Source organism: Pseudomyrmex gracilis, unplaced genomic scaffold (genome assembly GCF_002006095.1).
Source record: "Pseudomyrmex gracilis isolate BER0280 unplaced genomic scaffold, ASM200609v1 scaffold_35, whole genome shotgun sequence".
NCBI lineage: Eukaryota > Metazoa > Arthropoda > Insecta > Hymenoptera > Formicidae > Pseudomyrmex > Pseudomyrmex gracilis.
Window position 1 is genome coordinate 960,810 of NW_018020619.1, and position 25,345 is coordinate 986,154.

General features: G+C 45.4%; 1 protein-coding gene across 4 annotated transcripts in view; it reads left to right on the forward strand.

Annotated features, from left to right (window-relative positions):
* The window catches only part of LOC109852751 (protein scalloped), a 140,087-nt gene that overhangs the window by 105,800 nt on the left and 8,942 nt on the right, over positions 1-25,345 (forward strand). For all 4 annotated transcript variants that reach the window (XM_020424200.1, XM_020424199.1, XM_020424202.1 and 1 more), the window contains 2 exons: positions 2,305-2,443; positions 24,652-24,782. In XM_020424200.1, the coding sequence (XP_020279789.1) occupies positions 2,305-2,443; positions 24,652-24,782 (270 nt within the window). The remainder of the gene's footprint in view (positions 1-2,304; positions 2,444-24,651; positions 24,783-25,345) is intronic.

The following is a 25,345-nucleotide window of genomic DNA, read 5'->3' on the forward strand; positions in this document are numbered from 1 at the left end:
ATCAGTTTCGAGTTCTCTCAAAGAAATAAAACCTTACCGTCTCAAAATTGTTGTTATTTATTTATTTTTTTTCAAAATTAATGCGCTATTGTGTGATATTTTGCGCAATATATACGACGCTCGCAAAAAGTTAACCTCTCCGCGCTGTTGTGACGTAACTGAATTCGCGCGACGTTAAATTTGTGGAAGAAAGTAGCTTTTTATAAGCGGACGAATTATGCGGCATTAAAGTTACAGTAGGTCTCTCTCTCCGCGGACTTTCAGTTAAGGATTAATTCGCGCGCTCCGCGCGGCGCGGTTGTGTTTTTAATTTATTTGCATATATTCCCACTGTAGAGCCAAACAGCATCATGAATACTAAAATCATGAAAATTCGCGGGAATTACTTGAGCGTTAATTTGTTAACTTTGGCACATGCAAATTGGGTTTATTCGGGTCGGACGTGTTAAACAAACTTCAAAAAGCTGGACGTCGCACCTTACAATTTAATTTTCTGCCCTTTCCCCTCGTCTCTCTCTCTTAGCAACTTCTCCGAAGACATTTGATACATTTTTTATTATCTTTTGCTTGTTTTTTTTTTTTTTTTGTTTTTTTTTATTTGTCAGAATATAAAAAACGTATTTTTGATCGATTTTCGCGATAGGTTTCAGCGATTTACCAAAATATCGTCGATCCGCACGACAGATCAAAGCGCGCGAGATCAAATCGACGACTTTTTTGCGCCATCCGAGAAGAGTCTTCTTCTCTTCCGTTCTGGATTGCGTGCTCGACGATATTATATCGAACGTGGCGAACGTGAGCGGGGTTCTCGGAAGGGACAAGCCCGTTTCCTCGCACTCTTTCCGCGCTTCTCGGTACTTAAACGCCCGATAATCGTTCGTTTCTCGACTCTCGTGCGGCACGGAAGCTCCGCGATTCGTTGAAATTCCAGTTCCCGAGAGCGGCTACTATCGTAGTGGAGTTTCTGTGTATCACATATTCGCGCGACGTCGTCCTCCTTTCATTTCATGCTGTAAGGGAGACGCCTCTCCCTTCCCCCCTTCCTTCTCCCCGTCTGAAAGGGCGCAAAATTCGACGCGACAAACGCGCGGAAACGAAAAACGAAGAAGAAGCGACAACGGGACGCGTGACCATCCCCTCGATTTGGCGAGAGAGAAAATCGAAGGTCCACACTCACTCGAGTCCACGTTCCAGGCGTGGCTTTTGCAGCTCCCGAAGATTCTTTGTTTCTGTAGAAGGGAATATAAGGTAGCTCTCGGTCCGAGGTCCGAAGCCACGTTCGCCGATCGACGCGGTAGATAAATCTCGCGCGCGAGAGCGGTCAGCGCGCGGCGGGAATCGGAGATAAATGAACTTCTCGTGTCGAACGTGCCGGGGTCGTCCAAGTGCATCGGAGAGACGCACACACTCTCTCTCTCCCGCAAACGAAACTCAATCGTGACGAACGTGACGAATGTTCGCACGAAAATCACAAGGGGCAACTTCGAAACTTTAGAGAACAAAGACTGGATACCGATGAGCGATAAGGAGCTTCGAAATCAATTGTATATATTCGGTTCTATTGATTTGACATTTCGTGACATTTTAATATAGAGACAATCAAGAGTTCCTTTATATCTTATATTTATCAGCTTGAGATAGCACCAGTATATTTTTCGATGATTCGTAAAAGAGTTTTATATTTTAAAGAAATATATTGCAAGGTTTAAAAAATAGTTCGGGGGACGAGAGAGATAAGGATTTTTTTCACCGAGATTCAATTGTTTAAAGATTGAAAGAAAATTATTTTGGCCACTGCAACACCCAGTGTGCTGTTTGTGCAAAATATATTTTTTTATTTATTTAAGCGCGCAAATTAATACACGTAATAATTTGAAAATTCTAAAACGCTTGATCTGCATCACACACACACACACGTATAGATAAAAATTTCCAACTCTTCCCTCACGGAAATTTAAACAATTCATTGCAAAAAATACATCTTGGCCAGACGTCAAACGCGAATCTCTCGAATTCAATTTGAATTATTGTGTTTATTAGTTCACACACAATTAAATAAATAAAAATTATTTATTTGCGCGAACAGCAAGCTCACGTTGAGCCAAACAAATCGTCGCTAGTTCGATATACTACGACGAGCTTAAATTTGTTGAAAATTACTTTGTTTTATTTTTATTTATTTTTTCGCAGAAAGCTGAAAGTTTTATTTGAAAGTTGAGAGCGCATGTGACTATGAATGACTTGTCGCAATTAGAATCCGTCTTTTCCAGACCGCGCTAGATAATACCAACCCGTATTTTCCAGGACGAGAAGGAGCTGTCGGGAGCGGACGCGGAGGGTGTGTGGTCGCCGGATATCGAACAGAGCTTCCAGGAAGCTCTTACCATATATCCGCCATGCGGTCGACGCAAAATCATCCTTTCCGACGAAGGGAAGATGTACGGTGAGTTGCGCCACTTCTTACGCCACGTTCGTTCCCTTTCGCGCGTATATGAAGAAAAAGCGCTCTTTTATTATCGCTTTAAGATTTCATAAATTTTCACGTGCGTGTCCGCGTCGTTTGCAATACAACAATCTCTCTAGCATCATTATTTAATAATATCGACTTGTTACAAAGTCGACACGCAATATGAAAAGGCTTATAATTTTTTTTCCCCCTTTGAACCGTCTTGGAATAAAAAATACGCGGGAAATGCAAAGAAAAAACGCAGTTATCTTTGATGTACGTCAAATAGCAAAAGCGATTACGTTAATTTGTTGAAGCAATTTACTTCTGAGACTTTTGCAATCAATAGCTGGGGAAAAAAATAAAGTAATTTGTAATTCATTTGATAAAATCAAAATACGCAATTACTTCAAATTCGCTTCTCCATCAACGGAGAGACTTGCGCGTCTGTCTCGCGTTGAGGTAAAAATCACTTGAAAAGAACGCTGTTCGCGACAGCAACTTCCCGCTCTTACTCTACGTACGCGACGACGACGTCGCCAGCGGCGGCGGCGGCGGTGGCGGCGGCGGCGGCGGCGAAACGTCCAGACGGGCGTCGTTATTGCTCCGGTGCTGAGGTCAGTCTACGTGACTGACCAGATATTGCTTGCTACGAGACCGGCGGTACCACCGTGGCCACCGCCGTAAACCACCACCACCATTAACCGCCATGAACTCGCCACCGGAGCAATAACGCCTCGCGGGAGAGGATATTCGCCTCTCCGTTCCCGGCATGAACCTCCACTTTGTGCTCTCTTCGCGCGTCTTTTGTATTAAATCTCTTTTGTGAGAGAGAGAAAGAGAGAGAGAGAGAGAGGGGGGGAGAGAGAAAGAGGGACACAAATTTGCTGTCAAGTACCTTTCGCTCCCTTTATGGAAAACGATAATAAATTGCCAGCGGAAGGTGCGACAGGAAGAAGGGAGAAAAGAGAAAGAGAGGGCACGATGTTAGATGATATTTGAACAATGAGCGCGAATTTGTTTACACGCGGTCGGCGATGCCGAGTCTCAACTCTGAGGGTGATGATAAATAACACGACGTGTAATTGTTAATCCCGCGACAGTTTTGCGTGCAATATCAATTCACAGTCACGAAGTGTCGCTTTTATTTCGACAAAAGGAAGAGTCTTTTTCTTGCTTCTTTTTTCGTCTTGTAAAAAGCGTCGCCTTTTCGCGTCGTCGCGACGGTGATTTCTTTTTTTTTTTTTTTTTTTTTTTTTTACCCCAATAAAACCGGAGAGACGTTCCGGGCTTTCTTTTGCGGCAAATTGAACGTATTTCGTCGTACAATATTTATTGACACGCAATACGACTTGTTACTTTGCAGAACAAGAGCCTGAGGATTATTTTTGAAATTGATTTTACCCCCCGCACCCTCGCTCTCTCTCTCTCTCTCTCTCTCTCTCTCTCCACGTCGGGTGTGTTGCGAATGCATCACCCGGAACGGTTTGCCACTTTTCTTCCATTCTTGCGTCTTCACTGAGCGAATTTTCCGGTGTTGCCGTTCGACAGGACGTAGGACGTAGACTGCGTTCGCGTGAATCCCATTCGTTAAGGCACAATGTCGCTTAATTTCCGAAAGCACTTGGCGCGAAAAGCCAAGCGGGTGGCAATTCAATCGCGGCGCGCGCGCTCTCTTTCTCTCTCTCTCTATGAAAATGGAGCTTAATTCAGACACTTCTCTGTGTCTACGGTACTGTGTGCTGTGTCGCGCGACGGGTTGAAAACGGCAACAACGACGACGACGACGTCGGCGACAATGACGTCGTCGAACGCTGCGTCGCGTCGTCATCTCGTTCTTATCCTTGTTTTGATTCGCGAGAGTATTCTCGCGAGAGGAATTATGCACGTGAAAATGTTAATAGTCGCTCGATGACGTTTCTGTTTCAAGACTTGTAACGAGAAAGCGCAAAAATAAAGAGATTCAACGGTGGAACAAATAAAAATAAAACAATTTTAAAAACGCATCAACATTTTGATACAAAAATACGTTCACGCACGTGATTTGTATAAATAGAAGACATCGAAGATGCTCTTCCTCGAGACATCTAATTAATTCGTGACGATAGAAGACGAGCGCGACTTTCGGGGGCGAGCAAAGTCGCGCGGGGTGTCTCAATTGAGAAAATCGCTCTTACTCCATCCCGTCGTCGTGTCATTATCGGGAAGTCAGGCGAAGTCGCGCTCTTCAGGACACAGTTTACTCCCCCGATAATTTCCCCCTGGCATTGAAGAATGCGAAAGTCGGCGATTCTTCGCGTAGATGGCGAGAAAGAGAAAGACAGACGGAAAGAGAGAGAGAGAGAGAGAAAGAGAGAAAGGAGTGGGAAACGCGCGCGCGACGCAATATACGATCGATCCTTCGACGTCACGAAAGACGAAGGAGCGTCGTCGTCGTCGTCGACGTCGTCGACGTCGCCGCCGCCGCTGCTGCCGCTGCCGCTGCCGCTGCTTTCGACGAGATGCAGTCGACCGTCCACCGGATGGAAACAAAGGATAACGAGGCGCGAAAATCGCTTAACGCGATTGGCCATCGATCCGACGACGGGAAACTTATCTCGCCTGTCGTTGCTCACTCGCCGAGCCAATAAAGGAGAGATCCCTCGGCCTTTCCGCGGGATTAAATATCTCGAGGCAATTTACCTTCTCTTTCGATCTCTCTCTCTCTCTCTTCTCCCCTTCCCGCACCTTTCCCGCCTCCGCTCATTCCATTTCTTCTTCCTTGGCCCTCTTTCTCCCTCAACCCTTATATAGGCGCCGACGCCCACACACCGGCGATTTCACCGCACAGCGAAAAAAAAAAAAACGATCGTCTCTCGTTCGTTTCTCGCGCGATACGAGAAAGAATCTTCTTCTGTTGTGAAACTTGAAATTTTATCGAGCGCGACGCTCCATCGATATCTAATAGTACGCGATATTCGCATATAATGAGAAAGCGAATGCCTGCCGTAATTGGACGTGATCAGTAGAGGTAACGCGCTAATCGCGATACGCGGTTGAATTGATTATTATTTATATTGACGCGTTATGGTAAAATCGCTTAAAAAACGGATTTGATTCACTTTTTCGCGCGAGAAAATATTGTTGAATAATATTGCAAAAAAAAAAAAAAAAAAGAAACGCGCGATTTTACCTCCCCGTGTGTGTAATTGCATCGCCGTTTAACGTTTCTGAAGAACTGACCGAATTCCGCTCTCGTTCCGTCTCATAAACTTATCGCGCGCCTCTCACAAAAGAATCGCGCGCGCGCGCGACTACTTACGAGATTGCCGCGCCGTGTGATACATGTACCCTGGCCGAGCGGGTCTTTTTCGAAAAATCTCTCGAGCTCGTCGCCCCGAGGCCGATGAACGGCAACTTTTTGCGAGCGCAGTCGATAGTCCACGAACAATGTCAAAGTGGACTTCCTGTGTGTGTCGGAGCTGCGAAACTGGGAAGAAAGAGAGTGGAAGAGGAGGAGAAGGAAGGGAGGAAGAGGTTCGATATTCTTTGTGGCTGTTTCGCCAAGGTGGAAAAAGAAGCTCTCTCTCTCTCTCTCTCTTTCTCTCTCTTCGCTGTCCGCTCCTTCGTCCAAGCGGAAAGAAACCGCACCGTCCCTTCCCACGAAGGACCCCTGGTCCTTCGTCCTTACGTCCGCGGCATCCAATAAACCGGCAGAAATAAAAGGATCGCAGAGAGCTTCGGAGAGCGAGAACGTTTAGAGGAGCGTTTAGGTTCTTGCTTATACACCGAAAAAAGAAAAACTGCTACACCGCCGCCGCCGCCACCGCCGCCGTTGCTGCGGTCTCCCGGAACACCTTCTTTCCCGAGCGGCCGGTGTAACTCTCCTCTCCCGTGGGTCAATGTTCCGGAACGAACTCCGTTATAAATATAGTTTCTTGCAAATTTCCTCGTCCCTTGCTCGCCCGCTGGCGTTTACCAAGTAATATTATATACGACCGTCGGGACACGTACGCCCGCTGCCCGGGAGCGAGAGACTTCCGAATAGATTTTCCGACTTATCGCTCGGTCTCACCGGGACAAACTCGCTGGTTATATATATATATCGACGTATAAACATCCGATTACTCATTTCCGTGCGCTAATCGGGAATAAGATAAAGAGACAGAAAAGAGATAAGATACCAATTGTGATTGAATTTGGTGACGTTTGAGCAACGAGATAAAATATTATCTCTTCGGTGATTAACGTGCGTTTAAAATCGTCGTCGTTCAATGGCCTTCCTCCTTCTCGTCTTCCTCGATACCCGCGAGGAAGAACGAGCGACTGAATGGAGAAGGGAACAGGTAGCGTGTGGCGCTCGAACCGCACAGGTCCGCGCGTCGCTCCGGGCTCGTATTTAAACAGATAAATCGACAGCGGCTCTAACCTGCTCTTTCCCGGCAGCCGCTTAAGTAATCTGCGCGATAAATCTCGATCGGTTCTCTCGTCCTTCCGAATAGAAGGAATCGTCGGGGGAAGACATTTGCGTCAAATTATACTCAGCCGTAATAAACAAAACGCATTTAGAAGACAAAACAATTTGATGGCAATATCTTTGACAAAAAATTCCAGCCTGATTGGAATCTTCTCACGTATATTTGTTGGAGATCAAAATTTGTTCTCGGGGTTCACTTGGTTCTCGCACTTGGTGTGGCACTTTTTCGGAATTTGTACTTCGAAGGAAAAGAAGCGCGTCCCTCGCGGCGCATATCGCGCGCCTTGGATTATGTCCCGCGCGCGCAGTACGAGTGTCTCTAGCGTGAAATACAAAGGGTCACATCTCCTCGCGGTTCGACGACGACGACGACGACGCGGAGGGAAACGTGCGAGGATACAACGGTGCGCTCCCTCGGCATTTATCTGATCGCTAATAACACGTAGAGACGTCCGTTACGGCGGGGAACACGCTCTCTCACGAGCACGTATTCTCGCGCTCCGAGCCTTATGGGGCCGAGAGCGGTACGTGATGCCGTTGTTGTTGTATCCTGGTTTATGGGTCATCCGAGTCGGGCGGGCGTCGAGAAATCGCGTCGCGCAAAGCCGCCTTCTCCGCAGCGAACGCAGAATCTCGACTGTGCGAATCAGCTCGCCGCCATTAATCCGTAAAATTGTTTTGTTACGAGCGAATCCGCACGTAATGACGGAAACCCGTGCAGGGTTTTTCGCGCGTTCAATCGGATTCCGCGTCCTACTGCCCGCTTTCGATAACGCGACACATTTTGGAAATATTGAAAGGAACGGTGTATATTAGGCAGCAAAGAAACTGCTTAACTATGTAGTTGATGAAGTACAGGAATATTTTTATCTCTTCTTGTGGTGATAGTTTTCACACGTGAAATAATATAAATAATAAACAATTCGTTATCTTATAAAAACATTGAATGTCATGACAAAACTGAACGTAAGAAAAGAAATCCACGTATAAAACAAAACCCGATTTTTCGCAAAAAAAGAGAGAAAAGCGGCGGGAAATAAAAAGACAAACGACCTACATCTGTTCGTGCGATATTTCCCACTTCTTTGCGAGCGATATCGATTGTTCTCGTTTCAAAAAGGCGTCGATAAAATTTTCTTTCTCAGACACGAGACAAGTGCTTTTTTTTTTCTTTCAACGTATCTTATCTTTTTTCTTATCTCAGCTTTCAATCTTATCTGTTCAGATGTACGCACGCGCGACACGTCTAATGTATCTGTTCGAGAGTAATTTGGACAAAGTTGTGTTTCCCGGGAACATATTTAGATAGTTTTGTTCGTAAAAGCTTCCGGAGATTAGGGCAAAGGCTTACTCTGTGTGTTGTGTGCGGAGCGCATCACCGCGAGTAACGAGAGGATTAAACAGTCATAATATTCTCGAACACAGTCGAGTTACTTCTTCGCTTTGATCCTTCAAAGTAAAGGGAACCGATCAATTCGCTCGTGCGAAATAACGTGATGAAGCATATCGCGCACACGCATATTTTCAACATGCAGTTGATAACTTTTGCAGCGTTTAAATCGATGTCGATTAAAACCATAAAACTCTCCGTCTGCATAACCGAGTCCGAGAGAAACTTAGATCTATTTTCTTACTGTTGTAAGCTTTAAAAAAATCTTGGAAAATTCTGAGATATTTTAGACAAATATTTCTCTACTTTAATGTAGAAGCGAACACTCGAGCGAAATATTAAAACTCTTTTGCAAAAAAAACTAGAAGTGCAGAAAAATCGGACTTTGAGGAGTGATTGGACTGAAATTCCCGGAGGGTTGAAATGTTGATTTGATAAAATGATTTTAACTTAAGTTTTTTTTTGTCATTTTTAAGTTTCTCATAACTTGTAGATTTTTACAGTTTGACATTTCGCGAGATAGCGAACGGTAATGTCGCAAAGATGACACGGGAGATCTTTTATAGAGTCAGGACTTTATTCCGAATGAAATTTCCGAAGAGAGAGAGAGAGAGAGAGAGAGAGAAAGAGAAGGAGCGAATGTTTATGAGAATATATCCCGAGTCAACGCCGCAATCTTCCCGCGACGCGACAGAACCCCGTTTATATATCGGTGCAAATGTCGAAGAAGGTGTGGTAGAAGGATCGTGGACGATGGTGTGAGCCGCACACAAGCCACCGGGGTGAGTGAGCAAAGGGATGAGGAGGAGGAGAAGGAGGAAGCAGTGTCCAGTTATTGACCGGCGGAAGGAGGGTGTCTCAGGCGGTTCCGGCGCTTTCCCCGGCAATTCTGGGAACCGTCGTCGCTTTTCCTTGGCTCGATGAGTTTTGAGATTCACAGAGAGCAGATCAAAACAGCGCTCACAATTTCTACGACGGACGGAAATTCGCGTCCTATCTCTCCGATCTGAAATTCCGATTGGAAATCGGTTAGAAAAAGAAGGAATATTTACACACGCGTGTTTATATTAAAAAAGCGTACGGATGCAACAAAATATTTTCATTTTGTGTACGTTCGAATTGACTTATTTGAGATCATCGAGCGCGCAGTTAAATTAAAACGCGCTTTTAAACATTTATTTATTACATTCATCGATTATTCGATATATATTACATGTATCGAATATTTCGTTCGTAAATTGATATGGGAAGAGCGGCCGTAGAATTTCATTAACTAAAATCCCGGATGTAATGAAACTAACTCTTCCTCTCTTCTCTCTCTCTCTCTCTCTCTCTCTCTCTCTCTCTCTCTCCGGAATCAAAAGCAGTTATCATACATCGAACGATGTAAAAAAAATTTTAAACTTGTCTTCAATACCACAGCGGTGCGATTCGACGAGACATTTTTCGATACGCGCGCAAAAGGTCTCACTCTACGAGTTCTCAGTGTTACGAGAGAACCGGTGTCGATTGCGAAAATAAAAAGCGGCGGTAGGGGTAATTCCGCGCGATGAGTCTCTGAGCGCGTTAACGAGATACGGAAGCGCAATTTTGACGCTCTTTTATGTGCTCCGAAGTCTCCCGCGTGGAGGATTCTTAAGGACTTCGCTCCTTTCGCTGCCGCGGTAGCGGGCACCAATTGCCAACCTTCTTCTTCTTCCTTCCTTCCTTCTCGATATCCGATCCAATAATCCGATACCGAACGGCCATCGGAGCGTGAAATTATGGGCATTGACACGACACTGCGGATTCTCCTCCGCAAGGGGGATTCCGTTTCAACGACGACGACGACGACGAGTAAGAGGAGTCGAGAGATCAAACTTTCTCCGCTCGAGAAAGAAAGAAAGAGAGAGAGAGAGACGCGCCTCGCAGATTTACCGGATATATTGGAGCGATGTTTCTCAATTTTTACCGAGCGATGAAGTACTTTGTAGAATAAAACTAAATAAATCGCGAAAACAATAATACGATATCTCTCTTTAGAGTGTAATCTGATCTCTCGTTTAGAGAAAGTACATTTTGTTGTCTACAAACAAACGCGAGAATTAAATTTTCAACCAAACAATTTCCAAATATTTTTTTTTGTCGATCCATCTGTTTAAATTAATAATTTGCATGCTTCACGCTGCTCACGTACGCGCGTTAACGCCGCGTGAAACGGACGTAAACACACACACACACACACACACACACACACACACACAGGGGGGTGCAAAATATTCGGACTAGTTCCCGACTGCAACGGCGTGGGGCACGTACACGCGCATGCACGAGACCGCGAACGAAATTTATACGCGTGTTCGTACATACGTGAGCATCCACACACACAGGTATGTGTGTGTACGCCGCAGGTTCAGCGTGTCTGCGTGTGGACTACGCGGGTACTGGAGCGAATAGGTCGACGAGGGATGTAATAATCTGCGTCCGCATTGTCCGTCTTGCCGGGCATGGCCGAGTCCTTTGACATCTCGCGGAGTTTAATTAAACTCAAGCGTATAATAGCTTCCCGACGACGACGACGACGACGACGACTACGACGACGACGACGACGACGACGACGATGACGGCGACGACGACGACGGTGAAGCAGCCGAGCGAACCACCCGTCCGACATCGTTGCTGTCGACGTTCGTTCGTCGACACGGTGCTTTCCTCTTGCTTCGCCTGGCATTTCACTGGCCGTCGACGACGCCGCCGCCGTCGTCAGTCGGCGCCTTGCTTGTTTTGCGGGTTACACCGGGACATCCCACGGGAACGTGAAAGAATCGCCAGAAGATCTGTCTCTCTCTCTTCTCTCTCTCTCTCTCTCTCTCTCTCTCTCTACGCAGAAGAGAGAGAGAGAGAGAGAGAGAGAGAGAGAAAGAGAAAAAAAAGAAAGAGAAAGAGAAGATTGTTCAAGTCAACCATCGATCGTATAGATTGTTTCCCGCAACTGCGATATATTTTTATCGGATTAAATTTTGCCGTGGATTGAATGAATTCGCGACATCGGAATTTCAAATTCCGATGTTGTGTCTACGCAAAAGTTATTATTACTCGACGCAGTAGGGGAAGAAAAACAATGCGAGTATACACGCACACGTGCGTATTCCGTTTTCACACGTGTCGGTGATAATTTTGCGATAGCTTTGAACTTGGAAGCCGCATAAGAGCACTCGGCAAAAAAATTAACCGTAAAGCTGAAGAAAGTAAAAAGAAAAAAAATAATAATCTGATGCTATAAAATCGAGCGAAAACGACGATGTACTTAAGATAAAAACCGGATTGAAATGTCACAGTACTCGCCAACATACAGAAAAACGGAACAAAGCATGACCGTCTTACAAACAATATAATACACATATGAAAAGTGTCAGAAATAACACATGAAAATCAAACTCGAAACATAGAGAGAAGGCAGAGTGGAAAAACAACACGTGACAAAAGTCACGTGACTTTACTTTAGTCACATGTCTTTAAAAACGTGACTAAAGTAAGTTCACGTGACTAGGAGGAGAGAAAAAACAACACGTGACCAAAGTCACGTGATCTTACTTTAGTCACGTTTTTAAAGACAACACGTGACTAAAGTAAAGTCACGTGACAGGAAGAAGAGGAATGTAATTAAGATTTTCATACTTTCTACACGTGCGCAAACTCGCAATTTTCTCGCATGTCAACGCGCGCAAGTCTCTCTCTCTCTCTCGAAGAGGCGTTTCGATGATGTAAACGGCCGGTTGTGAGCCAGTAATTTCCGTCTCTTTTTCCTCCGAGTGATAGAACCGAGAGGATGAGAGGAAAGAAGGAGAGGACGAAAGCGGCGCTCAAGAAAGCAGCCAGATATTTTAATTAGCGCAAGTACGTTGTTTCGTATTTGTACAGGGCGACGAGAGCGCGCTTTGGCGATGCGCGCGCGGCGTATAATGAATATTAATTCGCGGGATACGCTCTTTCTGCTTGCTCGCGCTTAAAAAAAACTGAAATAAAACAAAGAAGATCGGCGCAGTCTCGAAGCCGGCAGAGCAATCGCTCTTTTTTTGTTTTTGTTTTTTTTTTGTTTTATTTCTTTCGCTTCTTCGAGATTATTGCTCTATTCTCTTCTCTTTCCGGCTCCTGCGCCAGTTAATAATTCAGATCGCGCGGACATTTTACCGCTGTCGCGCGGCCGCTTTTGCCGCCGGTCTTTTATACACTTAAATGAGCGAGACAATGTAAAAATGGAAACAAACGCGTCCCGACAGACTACTGACGCAGTCAGTAATCGGCTTAATACTTGAGGAAAAAAAGTCTGCCGCGCGCGCTGCATAATGTAGCCGATAATACATGGATAAAAATCGAGAAGACGGAGGAAAAAAAAAAGTTTCATCTCAAGAGGTATTTAAAAACGCGGAAGAGAAACGCAAATGGCAAATCACGGTGAAATTACGAACAATCTCGTCGCAGACGACGCGGCTGGCTCGCAGAGAGACAAGAGAAAAAAGAAGAAGAATGGAAATATATTTGCAGGATCGGAGAAGAGAACTAACGCGCGTGGAAATGGCGCGCGTATGCGTGTAACATCGTAGTAATAAAGTCGCGACAATTTTATAACATTATCGCAACGTAATAATGGAGAGAGGCGAGACGAGAAAAACTACGCGTGTAAATAGAGAAAAAAAACCAGGTCGGGGGGAAAAGGGAGAGAAAAAAAGGAGATGAAACGGGACAATGTAAAAATGACTAAACGCGCTCGGCGGGCGAGCAACGTAGTAATTAGCTTGAAATTCGGACGAGCGAAGGCAGCCTTTGTTGGCTACACGGCGCAGCGTTACGGTAATAATGTAATTTGCAAAATCTCTCTCGCGAAGAGAGCGCGAAAGAGGACAGAAAGAGGAAATGTAAGAGAGCAAGAAAACAAAACAAAAAAAGGAAAGAAAGAACAACGCGCGCGCAAACTTCATGCTCGCTGAATGAGGGCGAAAAGAAACGGTAAACGCAACGATCTGTCACTGAAAGTAGTCGCAAGGGTAGAAAGAACGTCGTCGTCGCATCGGGAAGAACTTGGAAAATAGAAAAAAAAAGAACAAGCAGTTTTGCGCAACCAAGGTTTTTCCGCGGCGCGTTCCGCGAACATTCTTCGGGGCGTTCCGCACAATTTTCGCCCCTCGAACGTAGTAGATTGTTCCATAATTTTAATTGTGCCAACTTCATTTTCCGCTCGCGAACTTCAGATTTCTCCTTTTTCTTTTTTGTCATTCCGATGCGCGCGGAATCGCGAGCTGAGCAAGGAAAAAGTTAAGACGATGAAGAGAGTGACGAGACGTTATATTTAATTCTCTTACATTGACGTGAACAATGACGAAATATACAATAAACGCGCTTTAGTCCAGCGTTAGTAGTTTTGCGCGCAATTGCTTCGCTCGCGTTTCAAAAAGAAAAGGCGCGCGCGTGTACTTTTCGCCGAAACAAAAAAAAAAAAAAAAAAAACGCGAAAATAAAACACGCGGCAATAAAGTCGCGAGCATTCTGCGACATTAACGTGACGTCGTAATGGAGAGACAGAACGAGCGACGGTAAACGAGAGAAACGGGGCGCAAAGTGGGATAAAGCGCGAGAAAGGAAAGAAAGGGGAAATACAAGCGGGCATCTCGCGAGCGAGAAAGAGTGATACAGTCAAAAGAGATGGAAAGGGTTAGTTCAGAGGAAGAGAGAGAGAGAGAGAGAGAGAGAGAATAACACCGCCCTTACGCAAACTATGCGCTCACTCGAAAGATCGTTTCAAGGTTTACGGAAGGCGTATAATCCCGTTTATCGTCCTCGTAAATCCGGGGATATATACTCTCCGCGGCACCCGACCCCACACTCTCGCGCCCTTCTCTTCCAACCACCCACCCCCTTTCGTATGTAGGGAAAGCTCGGGTGGTGCTTTAATCCCTTTCCGTTTTACGAGCGCCTTTTACGAGCGCCTTGCCAGGTCCGCTCTCGCGCCGATATGCAGGTTTCGGAAACGAGCGGGTTGCTGCCTCCACCCAGTTGCGGCCCCACGCACCGGGTGTCTCTCCCGGAAATTGAACGCGCAAGCATAGTCCAAACATAAACTCTCGATGTGATTCTTTCTTTCGACACTTTTCGAAATCGCGACTGTTGAACAATCTAAGAAAATCTTGAAATTTTCGAACGACACGGGAGAGTCTAGCGACTTCAGTGATTTTTGGTGAACTTTGTGTTTTCGTAAAAAATTTCGTATATATTTTTTAAAGCGAACGATCGATCGGGCAAGCCATTTCTCTTCGAAGAAACGGGAGACTCTCTCGAGGTTTTCCGGAACACTCGGTGCATGCGACGAGAGCACCGAGGGAAGTGTATTCTGCAACGTCCGCGGAATTACCGCGGCGGGATAAAATCGTCCGTCTGTATATCATGAAAATTGCGCGCGGGAAACAACGACGGTGCCGCGTCGTAAAGGGATGGAGAAGGACGCGATTCGATTCTTCGTTTTCGCGTTGCGTAGAAACAGCAAATGGGATTTGGGTGAATTGCGATTCCGTCGCTCTTCAAGGTGTGTTTTGTAAACGGTAAAACACACACACACACACACACAATGGCGTGCAACACACGTAAAAACGCACTTGTACGTTTAGACTGCGCGACGAAGTTTTACGCGACGCGAAGGATTAACGCGAATACAATACTTGTGCGTGTCATCTGACGAAAACTAGTGAGGTAAGAAGTTGAAATTCACTTGGACCAGCTAGTTAGCGAAAAAGAAAATACGAAACTCGATAAGAAACGATACCCCGGAGAGAAAGATAGAGAGAGAGAGAGAGAGAGACACACCCCTGAAGATTACAAACTTTTTGTCTGAAACGCGTTTGAAATAGTTAAACTTTTTTGTGCCCTTCGGAGGTTCGTAGGAATTCTACAAAAGCGGAAAGACTACTTAGACATCGCAGAATTTTCAATCAACGCGCTTGTAAAAATAACAAATGTCGCTCTCGCGTTGCGTCTTAACGCACGCGATATGGGAAAACGAAAGAGAAGTTTAACCATTCGTACGAATTCGCGAAACCGTGAAGAAAATCACGCTTATCCGCGTCCACTTACTCGATTCTGATCATCTCGCGAACACGTGATTCTCTTGCGCAGAGAGTGAGAGAAAAGGAGACGGTGAACAAGAGAGAGCCACTGAGTTAACACAGAAAGCAGAAAAAGAGACGCGGGGATAGAAGTAGCAATGTACAGAAGGGCTTCAAGGTGAAACGAGTCGACGAGGATGCACACACACACATATACACACACACGTACACGGACGCACAAGGTACGTGTGAGCCGGCAAAAGAAGGAAGAAGACGAGAAGTGATAGCGGAATAGAGAGAGAGAGAGAGAAAGAGAAGGAAAGGGAGAGAGAGGCAGAAGCAGTTGTGTGTCGAGAGCTTGCAACCCTCCCTCGACTCTCTCCCTCCCTCGAGGAGGGGGTCGGCGGAGGGGGCACGGCGAAACTATGCGAAGAATGTGCAATTAGTGAACAGAGCATGAGGTGGAGTCGGGGGTGAGGGTCGGAGGACTGGAGATAGTACAGGTCCCGGAAAGGGAGCGAGTATACGGGGCGCGAGGGAGAGGAGAGGGTTGCCGACGGATCCTGGTATGGTGGTGCCATGCCGGCGGACGTTCTCTCTCTCTCTCTCTCTCCCTCCCTCTCTCTCTCTCTCTCTCTCTCTAATGCACACACTCTCAACAGACACACATAGATTCTATCGGTGTGTGTCGGTAGCGATGTTGGAGAGTGATAGTGGTGGATGTAGCGCCGAAGAAAATAGAAAGAAAGGAAGATGGATGGAATGGCGCCCAAGGATGATAAGAAGAAGAGCAGACTGGGTTGCGGGGTTTGCCCGGTGGTAGTAGCAGCAGCAGTAGGGGTTTGTCGAGGTCGTCAGGGTGGGGGTCACCGTGTCAAGATGCGAGAAGATCCTCCTTCTAGCGCAAAAGGACACTTATCGACTTCCCAACCTCCCCTTTCGTTCCCTCCTCCCTCGCTCTTAGCTAGTCCTCGCCTCCGAAGTATGTATACACACCCATATAGCTTTTTGGGGGTGCCTTTTGAGGCCGCGCAGCGGTACCTTTCTCGTTCGTCGCGCGATCAAATAGCTGACGACTTCCTTCTCTTGTTCGTCTCTTTCGCAAATATTCGAGGAGGACTAATGTCGCCCTCCTTTCTTCAAAAAAAAAACCTCGAGTAGAGCTGGTAAACCTCATCAGTTGATACTTCAGATGTTTGATTATCTATCAAACTATGTAACGTTTTTTATATTCTTCAGATCTTAACAAATTTTAGATTCTCAAAAACATTTGTTTTGCAATTTTTCTCTACGCGGCAAATTTCTCGCCACAAATCGCAGCAACAACTCGTTCCGCTTTGTTCGGAGAGGAACATTTTAAATATTTCCAGAAAAAAAATCGCTATTATTGTTGTTTCTCGATTGGGGAAACGCGAAATGAGGACTTAAATGAGAGCGCAGAATCGTACGCAAGCATCTTCAACGGTCGAACCGGTGTGAACGGTGCTCAAGAAGTCCTTTTCAAGTGCTTATCCCTCGAGGTCGGCCGCGATGTGTTCGGGTAAATCGCTAATTGACCAAACGAGCTTAAACGCACTTCGCCCGGCTGAAGGACCCGGCACGAGGCGCACTGTTTGTGAACCATCGATTAGCAACGGGTGCTTCGTGGTAAAGTCCAGGATACCCCGAGGACCACTGGTGAACCTCTCGGGCCCTCGACATGTCAAAAGCGATCCCTCTCGACGACGTCAACCGAGCACCAAGGTCGTTCGAGCGAGTGCCCTCGGTTATTGTAGCTCGTAGCTGCACAATTTGCGGCTCCGCTTGCGCCGCCGTTCCACAAACCATGGTAGGGAAGCCGTAGAAATAGGACTATTGAGACAACGACGAGAGATGAGACTTGTAGAAACGCGCTCGCGGGAGAAACACAATAGTGTTCACTTGCGCGCGCATTGAATTGCGAGCGAAACCGTATTTCGCGATCGGAAAATTCAATCCGTTGCGTAAAAAAAAAAAGCGAATAGAAAAAAGTGGCGATAATTATCCCGCGATCGGATTAGGGTGTCAATTATGTAAAAATGATAATATTTACGACCTAATGTTTGTTTGCTTATTTTTTTTTTCACGCGCGAGAACGCGTGATTAATCGACCGATAAAAAGTTTCGCAAAACCGGGATTTGTTATTTTTACAGTAGAGTCGGGTTTGCAACCGACGACGGTTGCGCAATGGAAAAAAAAAATGCGAAAAAGAGCGCGAAAATACTCTCTCGCGTTTTATCTCTCCTGCTCTCGGCGCGTCTCAAGAAGGATGAGACGCCGGATTATAATTGCAGGCTTGTTCTTTCCCTTCCGCGGTGTAATTTTGCGCAAAAGAGTTCGCGCGCATTTTTCTTTTCGCGGATACAAATCCAACAGCCGGAGATTTATATCAGAGTACGGGAGGGAGGGAGGGAGGGGCGCGTTCAAAACGATGATCGCTAAATCTAATATAGTTAATGAGCTCTGGCCTTTGTAACCGCGCTCGTTTTCTCAACGACGTGTTTACGACGCCGCGACGATCGTTACGACGACGACGGGGTGTAGCGCTTTTAAAAATTATCTCTTCCCGTTTACGTTGCACTATTACGACGAGATGTAATGCATGTGCGCCCGCGCGAATCATGCCAACGATTTATGCTAACAAATGCAAATTGATCGGACAGTTTCATCGGCTAATCTTAACCCGTCGTCGCGAAAAAAAAAAAAGACCACCTTAGCGAGGCAAATAGCGAGCACGTAATCAGCATACAAATTCGTTGTTGCGCATGCTAATGGAACAGCGAGGTAAAGAAGAAATCAGCGCGTCCGTAATCGGACGCAATGAATTTAAAAAAAAAAAAAACTTGGCTGAAATTGAATCTGTTATTCAGCGATCGCCGTTTGAGGAGCTGGATTTTCACACAGACGCGCACCCGTCTGAGGTGATCGCGAAACAGATGTTTTCAGCGGAAAACAACAACTGAATTATCCTCTTACGAGATAATCGCGGCGCGCATTCCGCTCTTTCTATATGGGACATATTTCTCTCTCCGCCGTCATTTCCAATCAGCCGGTAATAACGCCCGAGGGCCTCTTAAAATAGCGTTAGATGCGCTCGTGCGCGCGCACACACAACAAACTTTAGTGTCTTCTTCTACTCGCAGGTAGTTCGCACATCTCGCTTCGTGAAACGAGCGAGCAAAAGAGAGAGAGATATATATATAGCTCTTCCGCGTGCTCGTTACTTCGCGAGTTCGCGATCATAATGGCCCTTCTTGTTAAATTGAGCATCAGCCGGAGTGATTTACGTTGATTGCTCGCCGAGTCGCACACATCTAGTCTCTTTCTCATTCCTGTGTTTCGCACGCTTTTTCTCTCTCTCTCTCTCTCTTTCTCTTCTCCTCGGCTACTCTTATCCTCTGCTCTCTCACTTTGTACATAGATGTCGATCGCCGATCTCGATCTCATCTACATGCGCCGGCAATGATCGATCTTCGCTTCGGCTCTTGAAGTGGAGAAGAAGTGCCTCGGGCACGGCTCCAACATGCGCGTTCCCTCTTTCCTCGTTATTCGACGCTCCTCCCTTTGTGAGAGAGAAGAAGGGGTCTTCTACCTTCTTCGGTAATAAATTGCTTCTAAGCTTGCTCGCGCAAGTGGATATCGAAAAAGACGAGAGTGAGAGAGGGAGAAAGAGAGAGAGAGAGAGAGAGATCTCACGCTCACACGATCGGGAACGCTTAATTACCCGTTTTAGCGCTAGACTTCGCGACTAGTAGGTTGCGGGGTGTTAAATCGAGATTTCGATCAGCCCCCAACTATTACGGTAGCGGTAAAATCAACTTCGACAGGTGATTAACATCTGTTTTATTCAACTCGGAGAGATGGAATCAAAGTTCTTAAATACGCGCCCCTTGACATTTTACGTAATTAATCAAATTTGTTGGTTAATTAAATTAATAGAAATTAACAGAATGTTTTTCAATTAATAGATCGTTGAACAATCAACACAAATAATTTTAGTAACTGTCTATCGACTCTGTTGCACTTCGCAGTGTGTGCAAAATAATTTTTTTAATGAAAGTTACAGTCAAATCGACCAGGTTGAAGCATGTGTGTATGTGTGTTCCGAGTAGAGCAGTGAAAAACACCTGGTACTCCTAGATCCTAGAACGAGCTCGAACAACAACGCGGGCGACACTGACGTGACGACTCAAGCGGGAATCGAGCCCGGCGCGCGGAGATACGCGCGGCGAAGAAAAGTCAAATGAACCGGAGCCGCGCTTCTCTTCTTTGTAGTCAGCGTTCTATCGAGATGCCTAAGCCGGCATAACCGACCCCCTGCGAAGAATGTTCGGCCTTCAAAAACAGAGAAGGAACGCGGCCGGCGGTGGCGCATGGTTCATAGCGGGCCATTTAACGGTCTTTGCGAAATTGAGTCATCACGCGGTTCCCCTGGAATCTCGAATATTTTCCTCCCGATGCTTCAGCTCCTCCGTACTATCTTCGCCTTCACCCCTCTCCCCCTTCTCGCTCGCTCGCTCGCTCTCTGTCTCGTGCTCTCGTTCGCAGACTCTTGCACATCTCTCCCTCCTCCTCCTCCTCCTCCTCCTCCTCCTCGCGTTGCCATTCGACGAAGACGGCACATAACCCCCCCTCCCCCCCGTGGATTCTCGCAGCCTCCTTGCACCTTCGGGGGATCTCGCGAGCTTCCTGCGGATGCGAGTGGATTTCCGAATTTCCGAGAAAGAGCGCGATTTCGGGCAAGACGGTCTGTCAGAGAATTTCTTCGCACACGTCACACACCCTTGACGCGTAATTTCCGCAACAAACGCGTGAGATACGTAATTACTTCCCGTCTTTACTCGAGTTTGCTTGTGATTTTATATCTTGAATAAGACATTTTCTGGAATTTTTCGTAAAAGAAAAAAAACACATTAGCGAGTCAAAAGCTATTTTAAAACGCTGAAGTGGCTATTTGCGACGAGAGACTGTCGAATTAAATTTTGGTAAAGATATTTCTCTGCGTGGTCTCTTCCTATTTTTAGCTCCGCGGTAATCGTTACGGTCACACGATCCGCCGTTGTCGGCGACGTAAGCGAGAGGACATTGATTGCGCGCTTCACGGAACGTCTCTCGACGTAACCTTCGTTCTCGTATATTCGTCGCGAAACTGGGATAAAGACGAACGTTCAACGTAATTTACGACGCGCGATTTGCAATGCAAAAAGGAGAAGAGGAGATAAAGATTTCGTCATTTAATTTCGGTCCCCGCGCGCGTGTGTTTCTCTCTGTCTCTTCGACATATTGCGTCGCTTCCTTCGCCCGCAGGTAACCGATGAATCATTTGGAAGGGCCGCGTTCACCATCCGGGGGGGGTCGACTCTTTAATCGAGTCTTTCCACGGGAAGCAAGACGGTAATCTCTTCCCCCGAAACTTTCCGCGGAACTTCGCTCGATTTATCGGGAAAATAATTCATTTGCTCTCCGCGTCGCGGGCGATTTGTGTCGCCGGGACATTCGCGACTTTCACGGTCTTTTTTTTTTCCCCCGCAATTAATTCCGCAACGTCGCTTTCCTATTCGTACATTTGTGTTTCATCATTTCTCTCAAAAGTGAGATATTTGCGATTTATCCAATCTTCAAATATCGCCTCCTTTCTCCTCGTTCTCACGTGACGTTACATTTTTAATTAACTCGACGTGCGAGTCGTCGTCGAAATACGTGACTCTCCGGTTGGAGCACCTTCTTTGGCAAGAAAACTCGTCCGGCTTGTCGTGAATTAACGCGCGATTTCCAAGCGACTACGGCGCTTCGCTCTCGTTAGAATTCTCCGCGCCGAGCGCCTCTACGAGTTTATCCATCAGGGGATGTGGGGCGGCGGGAGGGGAACCAAAGTGCCACGGCGTGATTCTGCTTACCCTTACGGTTAAACGTTATTTCAATTACGACACGTTTGATGTCGTCTGGCGCCGGGTTTTACGGTCACTCGCGCGCGCGCCGCACCGCGCCGACGGCCGTTAAACGTTAACAGCTGTGAAAACTAAGCGACGATAAGGTGGCGCGTGGTGTGCGCCATTTACTCGCTCCAATCGGCCGGAAATCAATTCATCGGCGAGAAACTTTCCCTCCCCCTCCGCCGCGGCAGAGCTCCGCCGTGTCAACAGCTCCTTTGTTTTGTCGAACGGTTTTACCTCGCATTTGTCATCGCGTATACTGACCGCGTTCAAGTGCGGTCATACACACATATTGCGACGCCGAAATTGGGTCTTGGCGACTTTGGTTAATTGTTGATGAAATCAAAATCCAATAGTGAACGCTCGTTTCTTATTGTGCACAACGCGACCGAAATAGCAGTAGACAGTCTCGTGAGTTTTGTTTCGCGTATCGATCCACATGTGCGATAAAATTTAAATAATAATATAAAAATAAAATTTATAAATATTGTTATCTTTTTTATACGAACAAAATAATAGAAAATAAAAGTAAAACTTGACATTTTTAACTACAATATTTTAACATTTTATATTAAGTAAAACTTTTATATTTGAACAATATTTTGTATTTTCTATGTGACACCCGCGCGCGCGCGCGCGCTAAAATTACAATCTTCCGGATTTCTTTTTTCTCGCACAAGTTACGCGCGATAAAACAAATCCTATAGGACGCGTTTAGGAATTATTATACACGCTTTATTTCCGTGTTATATCCCTGTTGATATATAGTTTTTGATCGCCGCAGTTTGTGTGTTACCGTATTCTCGCAGCGCGCATATATACATTCGGCGGAAAAACACTTCCGCTCTCCGTCTCTTTCTCTCTTCTATCTTTATGCGCCATGAGCGTATGCTATATATGCGGTGCGCATTGTTGTTTAAAAAATAGAATGGAACGCGGCAAATGGCATATTCGTGTTGCTAAATCCGGCGGAGGATGTTGGGATTTTCATCCGGCGCGATGAAACCCAAATGCACTCCGCGTGCATTCAAATCGATGTCCTCTTTCCCCCTCGCTCCCTCCTACTCCTCCTCCTCCGCGCCGTTCTTTTCACCGTTTCGAAATCGGCCGTCTCTCGTTATCGACACTTTCGAACGGTTTATATTCGCGTGTAACCGCGCGAATCGAGTGAAAGCATCAACTCCCGATCTCTCTTCCTCGTCTCGTTCACTTATCGTCTCTCGCGGGACGTTTCTCTCTCTGTTCCCCCTCCCCGTCTCTTTGCCCGTTTTTATTTTCCGCCATCTCGCACGCCTCATTACGATTTATTATCATCGTTATCGTTTCGAATTACACCCGCGCGCAACTTTTGTGCGTATATCCTCTCGGATTGAGTCGCCAAACGAGCCGCTTTTGCACTCTTTCTCTCTCTCTCTCTCTCTCTAATTCCGCGCGCGGCGCTAATTAAAATTTATGACATGAACGCGCTTTATCACTCGCTAAATTTAGCCGCGAATTTTGCCGCGAAAATAGTTTCCGCGCGGATCCCGCGCGTTGCTGAAGCTGCTCTTTTTCCGCGAGATCTCTCTCCCCCTTTCTCCCCCCCTTCCCTCGTATATCGCTCGCCGTTTAGTGTCCTCGTAACGACCGTCGCAGCTAATCTGTATTATCCTGTCGCAGGATAAAAATAAATAATCGCGCGATCATTTAAATGTTTCGCTCTCAAAATTAAAATTGCTAAAAAAAATTACCAAATTGCCATTTTTATGGATGTATTTTTTATGGATGCGGATGATGTTGCGTTTTCACAACAGCCGAAGATATATTTTTAATTGCGACGAAGAGAGATTTATCAACGCGAGAGAAAGACGGTGAACTCTGACAATATATAATTCCGGTTTTCCGCGCAGGTTTTTGAGATTCAATTTCTCGGATTAAATATACGCAACGCCGATGATGATTGGCTCATTTCTGCCATAAAGCGAATTTTATATAGCGCTTCGCTCCGCGAGTCTCGGGCTCTCAAAGCCTATTTCGAGCGGTTGCTCGAGGGTTTGTTTGAATCCCGGCCCGGGGAGATCTGCTTCTCGTCAATTCTAGAAGGAATGCCCGCATCCGTGAGACTTGCGAGAATGCAATCTTCGTCACGGAGCTTTCATTTCCCAGGACCAATCCTGACGCTTCTGCGGATTCCGCGATTGTTTGTTTCCATTCCCGGCGAGGAAATCAGAATTTATTGAAGCATCCAGATTTTTCGTAAAAAGACTTGAAAGAACGGAAAACAGAACGAGAGAGCGAGAGAGGGGTAGACATCTTAAAAGAGAAGTTGAAGAGAGCCAGATATAACGTTCGACGGAGTTCTGCGAAGGCTCACTTAACTCTCTTCACGAGTCCTTGAATATCCGTTAATTATAGACAATCGATCTCATTAAACGCAGCTAATGTTGTATCTTCCCTCTCTTCGGCATTTAGAATAATAGAAAATACAGGGTGCTTTAAAAAATTGTTAAGTCTTATATGAAAATAACTTTAATTTAAAAAAAAACAATCAACTTATTATCGTGTACAAAGAAGCAATCCTCGAACAATAATTAATGTTAATTAAAGAAACTGTTAATCATATATTTGTGTATAATAATGGTAAATAAAAACTAATCTTTTATAAACAATTAACGTGTAAGTAACAAATGTATTTTGTCTTCAAAGAGTTCCCATTAGTCATATTGAAATCTTCTTCGGTTGATCTCCAGATCTGTTTCACATTGCACAAATTCTCGATATATGCGTTATCATTTTGTTTTTAACCATCCTGTGCAGATAACCGAATTGTATATACGTTTTATCCCGGAGAATCATCGGCACGTTTATCTTCAATTTTTGTATTTTTGTACAAATAATATCAAATAGGAAAAAAAAACATAAAAACGATATATAAAAACAGTAAAATAATATTTTTGCGCGATGAGATAAAGCGATGTAAGCCGCTTAAGGATTATCAATTTTATACAACAGTCGCTTGTTCGATTAATGAAACATACATATATTTCACCTGTGCTCGGCAAATCGAATTCTTTAATTCCCGGATTTAAAAAATTTTTCGTTGCATAATAATGCACGAAACAACATATCGTGTAAACACGATCGGAGAAATAAAATCGCGCGTGGATATCAGAGAGAACTCTTTTTTTTTTTTTACTCCTTTGTAGCTTCGAACTTGTTTCGCGAAATGAATTAATCGCGAATGGATTGTTGCGCAATTTGTTTTACTTAATACGATGAACGGGTCGATTATGCGACGACGACGACGATAAAGAGCCTCCGATTTATATGCACGTATAAATTCACCGTGTTGCAGGTCGCAACGAGCTGATCGCCCGTTACATTAAATTGAGGACCGGTAAAACGAGAACGCGAAAACAAGTATCTTCACACATACAGGTTCTCGCGAGAAGAAAACTCCGGGAGATACAGGCGAAACTCAAAGTGGTAAGTATTTCATATTATAATTATTTCCCAGCTCACTTTGATATGCTTGTAATTATTTTTTTTTTTAATATTTTTCAATGCGCGCCACGTCGACGCCTCGATTTGGATTTTTTTTTTCTTGTCTCTTTTGTGGAGGGACAATTGACGAGATCAATGTTTATTGTTTTTTTTTCTTCAACGATTTGTTTAAACTTACTGTTCGAACTCTCATTGTCTCTTGTTATATAAGCGCGATATTTGAAGATTAATCACAACGAATTGCATTAATGCCACCAGTTTGGCGTCACGCGTGCGTGTATTATGATAATGAAATGCGAAACAAATGCGGTTGTGCGCGATCGCGATCATTTATTTAACGGTATTATAATATAATATTTGTTGACGTTCGTTACGTCGCTTGATGAATTGAGCAAAATGTTGCGTGCGCGCGTATGTTCCGCTCGCGTGTCGTTTTAAATCTCTTCGCGGTAAAAGTTTTATTTCTCTTTCTTTTTTTTTTCTCTCTCTCTCTCTATAACTGACGTACATCTTTCGAATTTAGTAGAAAAAAAAAATATTAACGT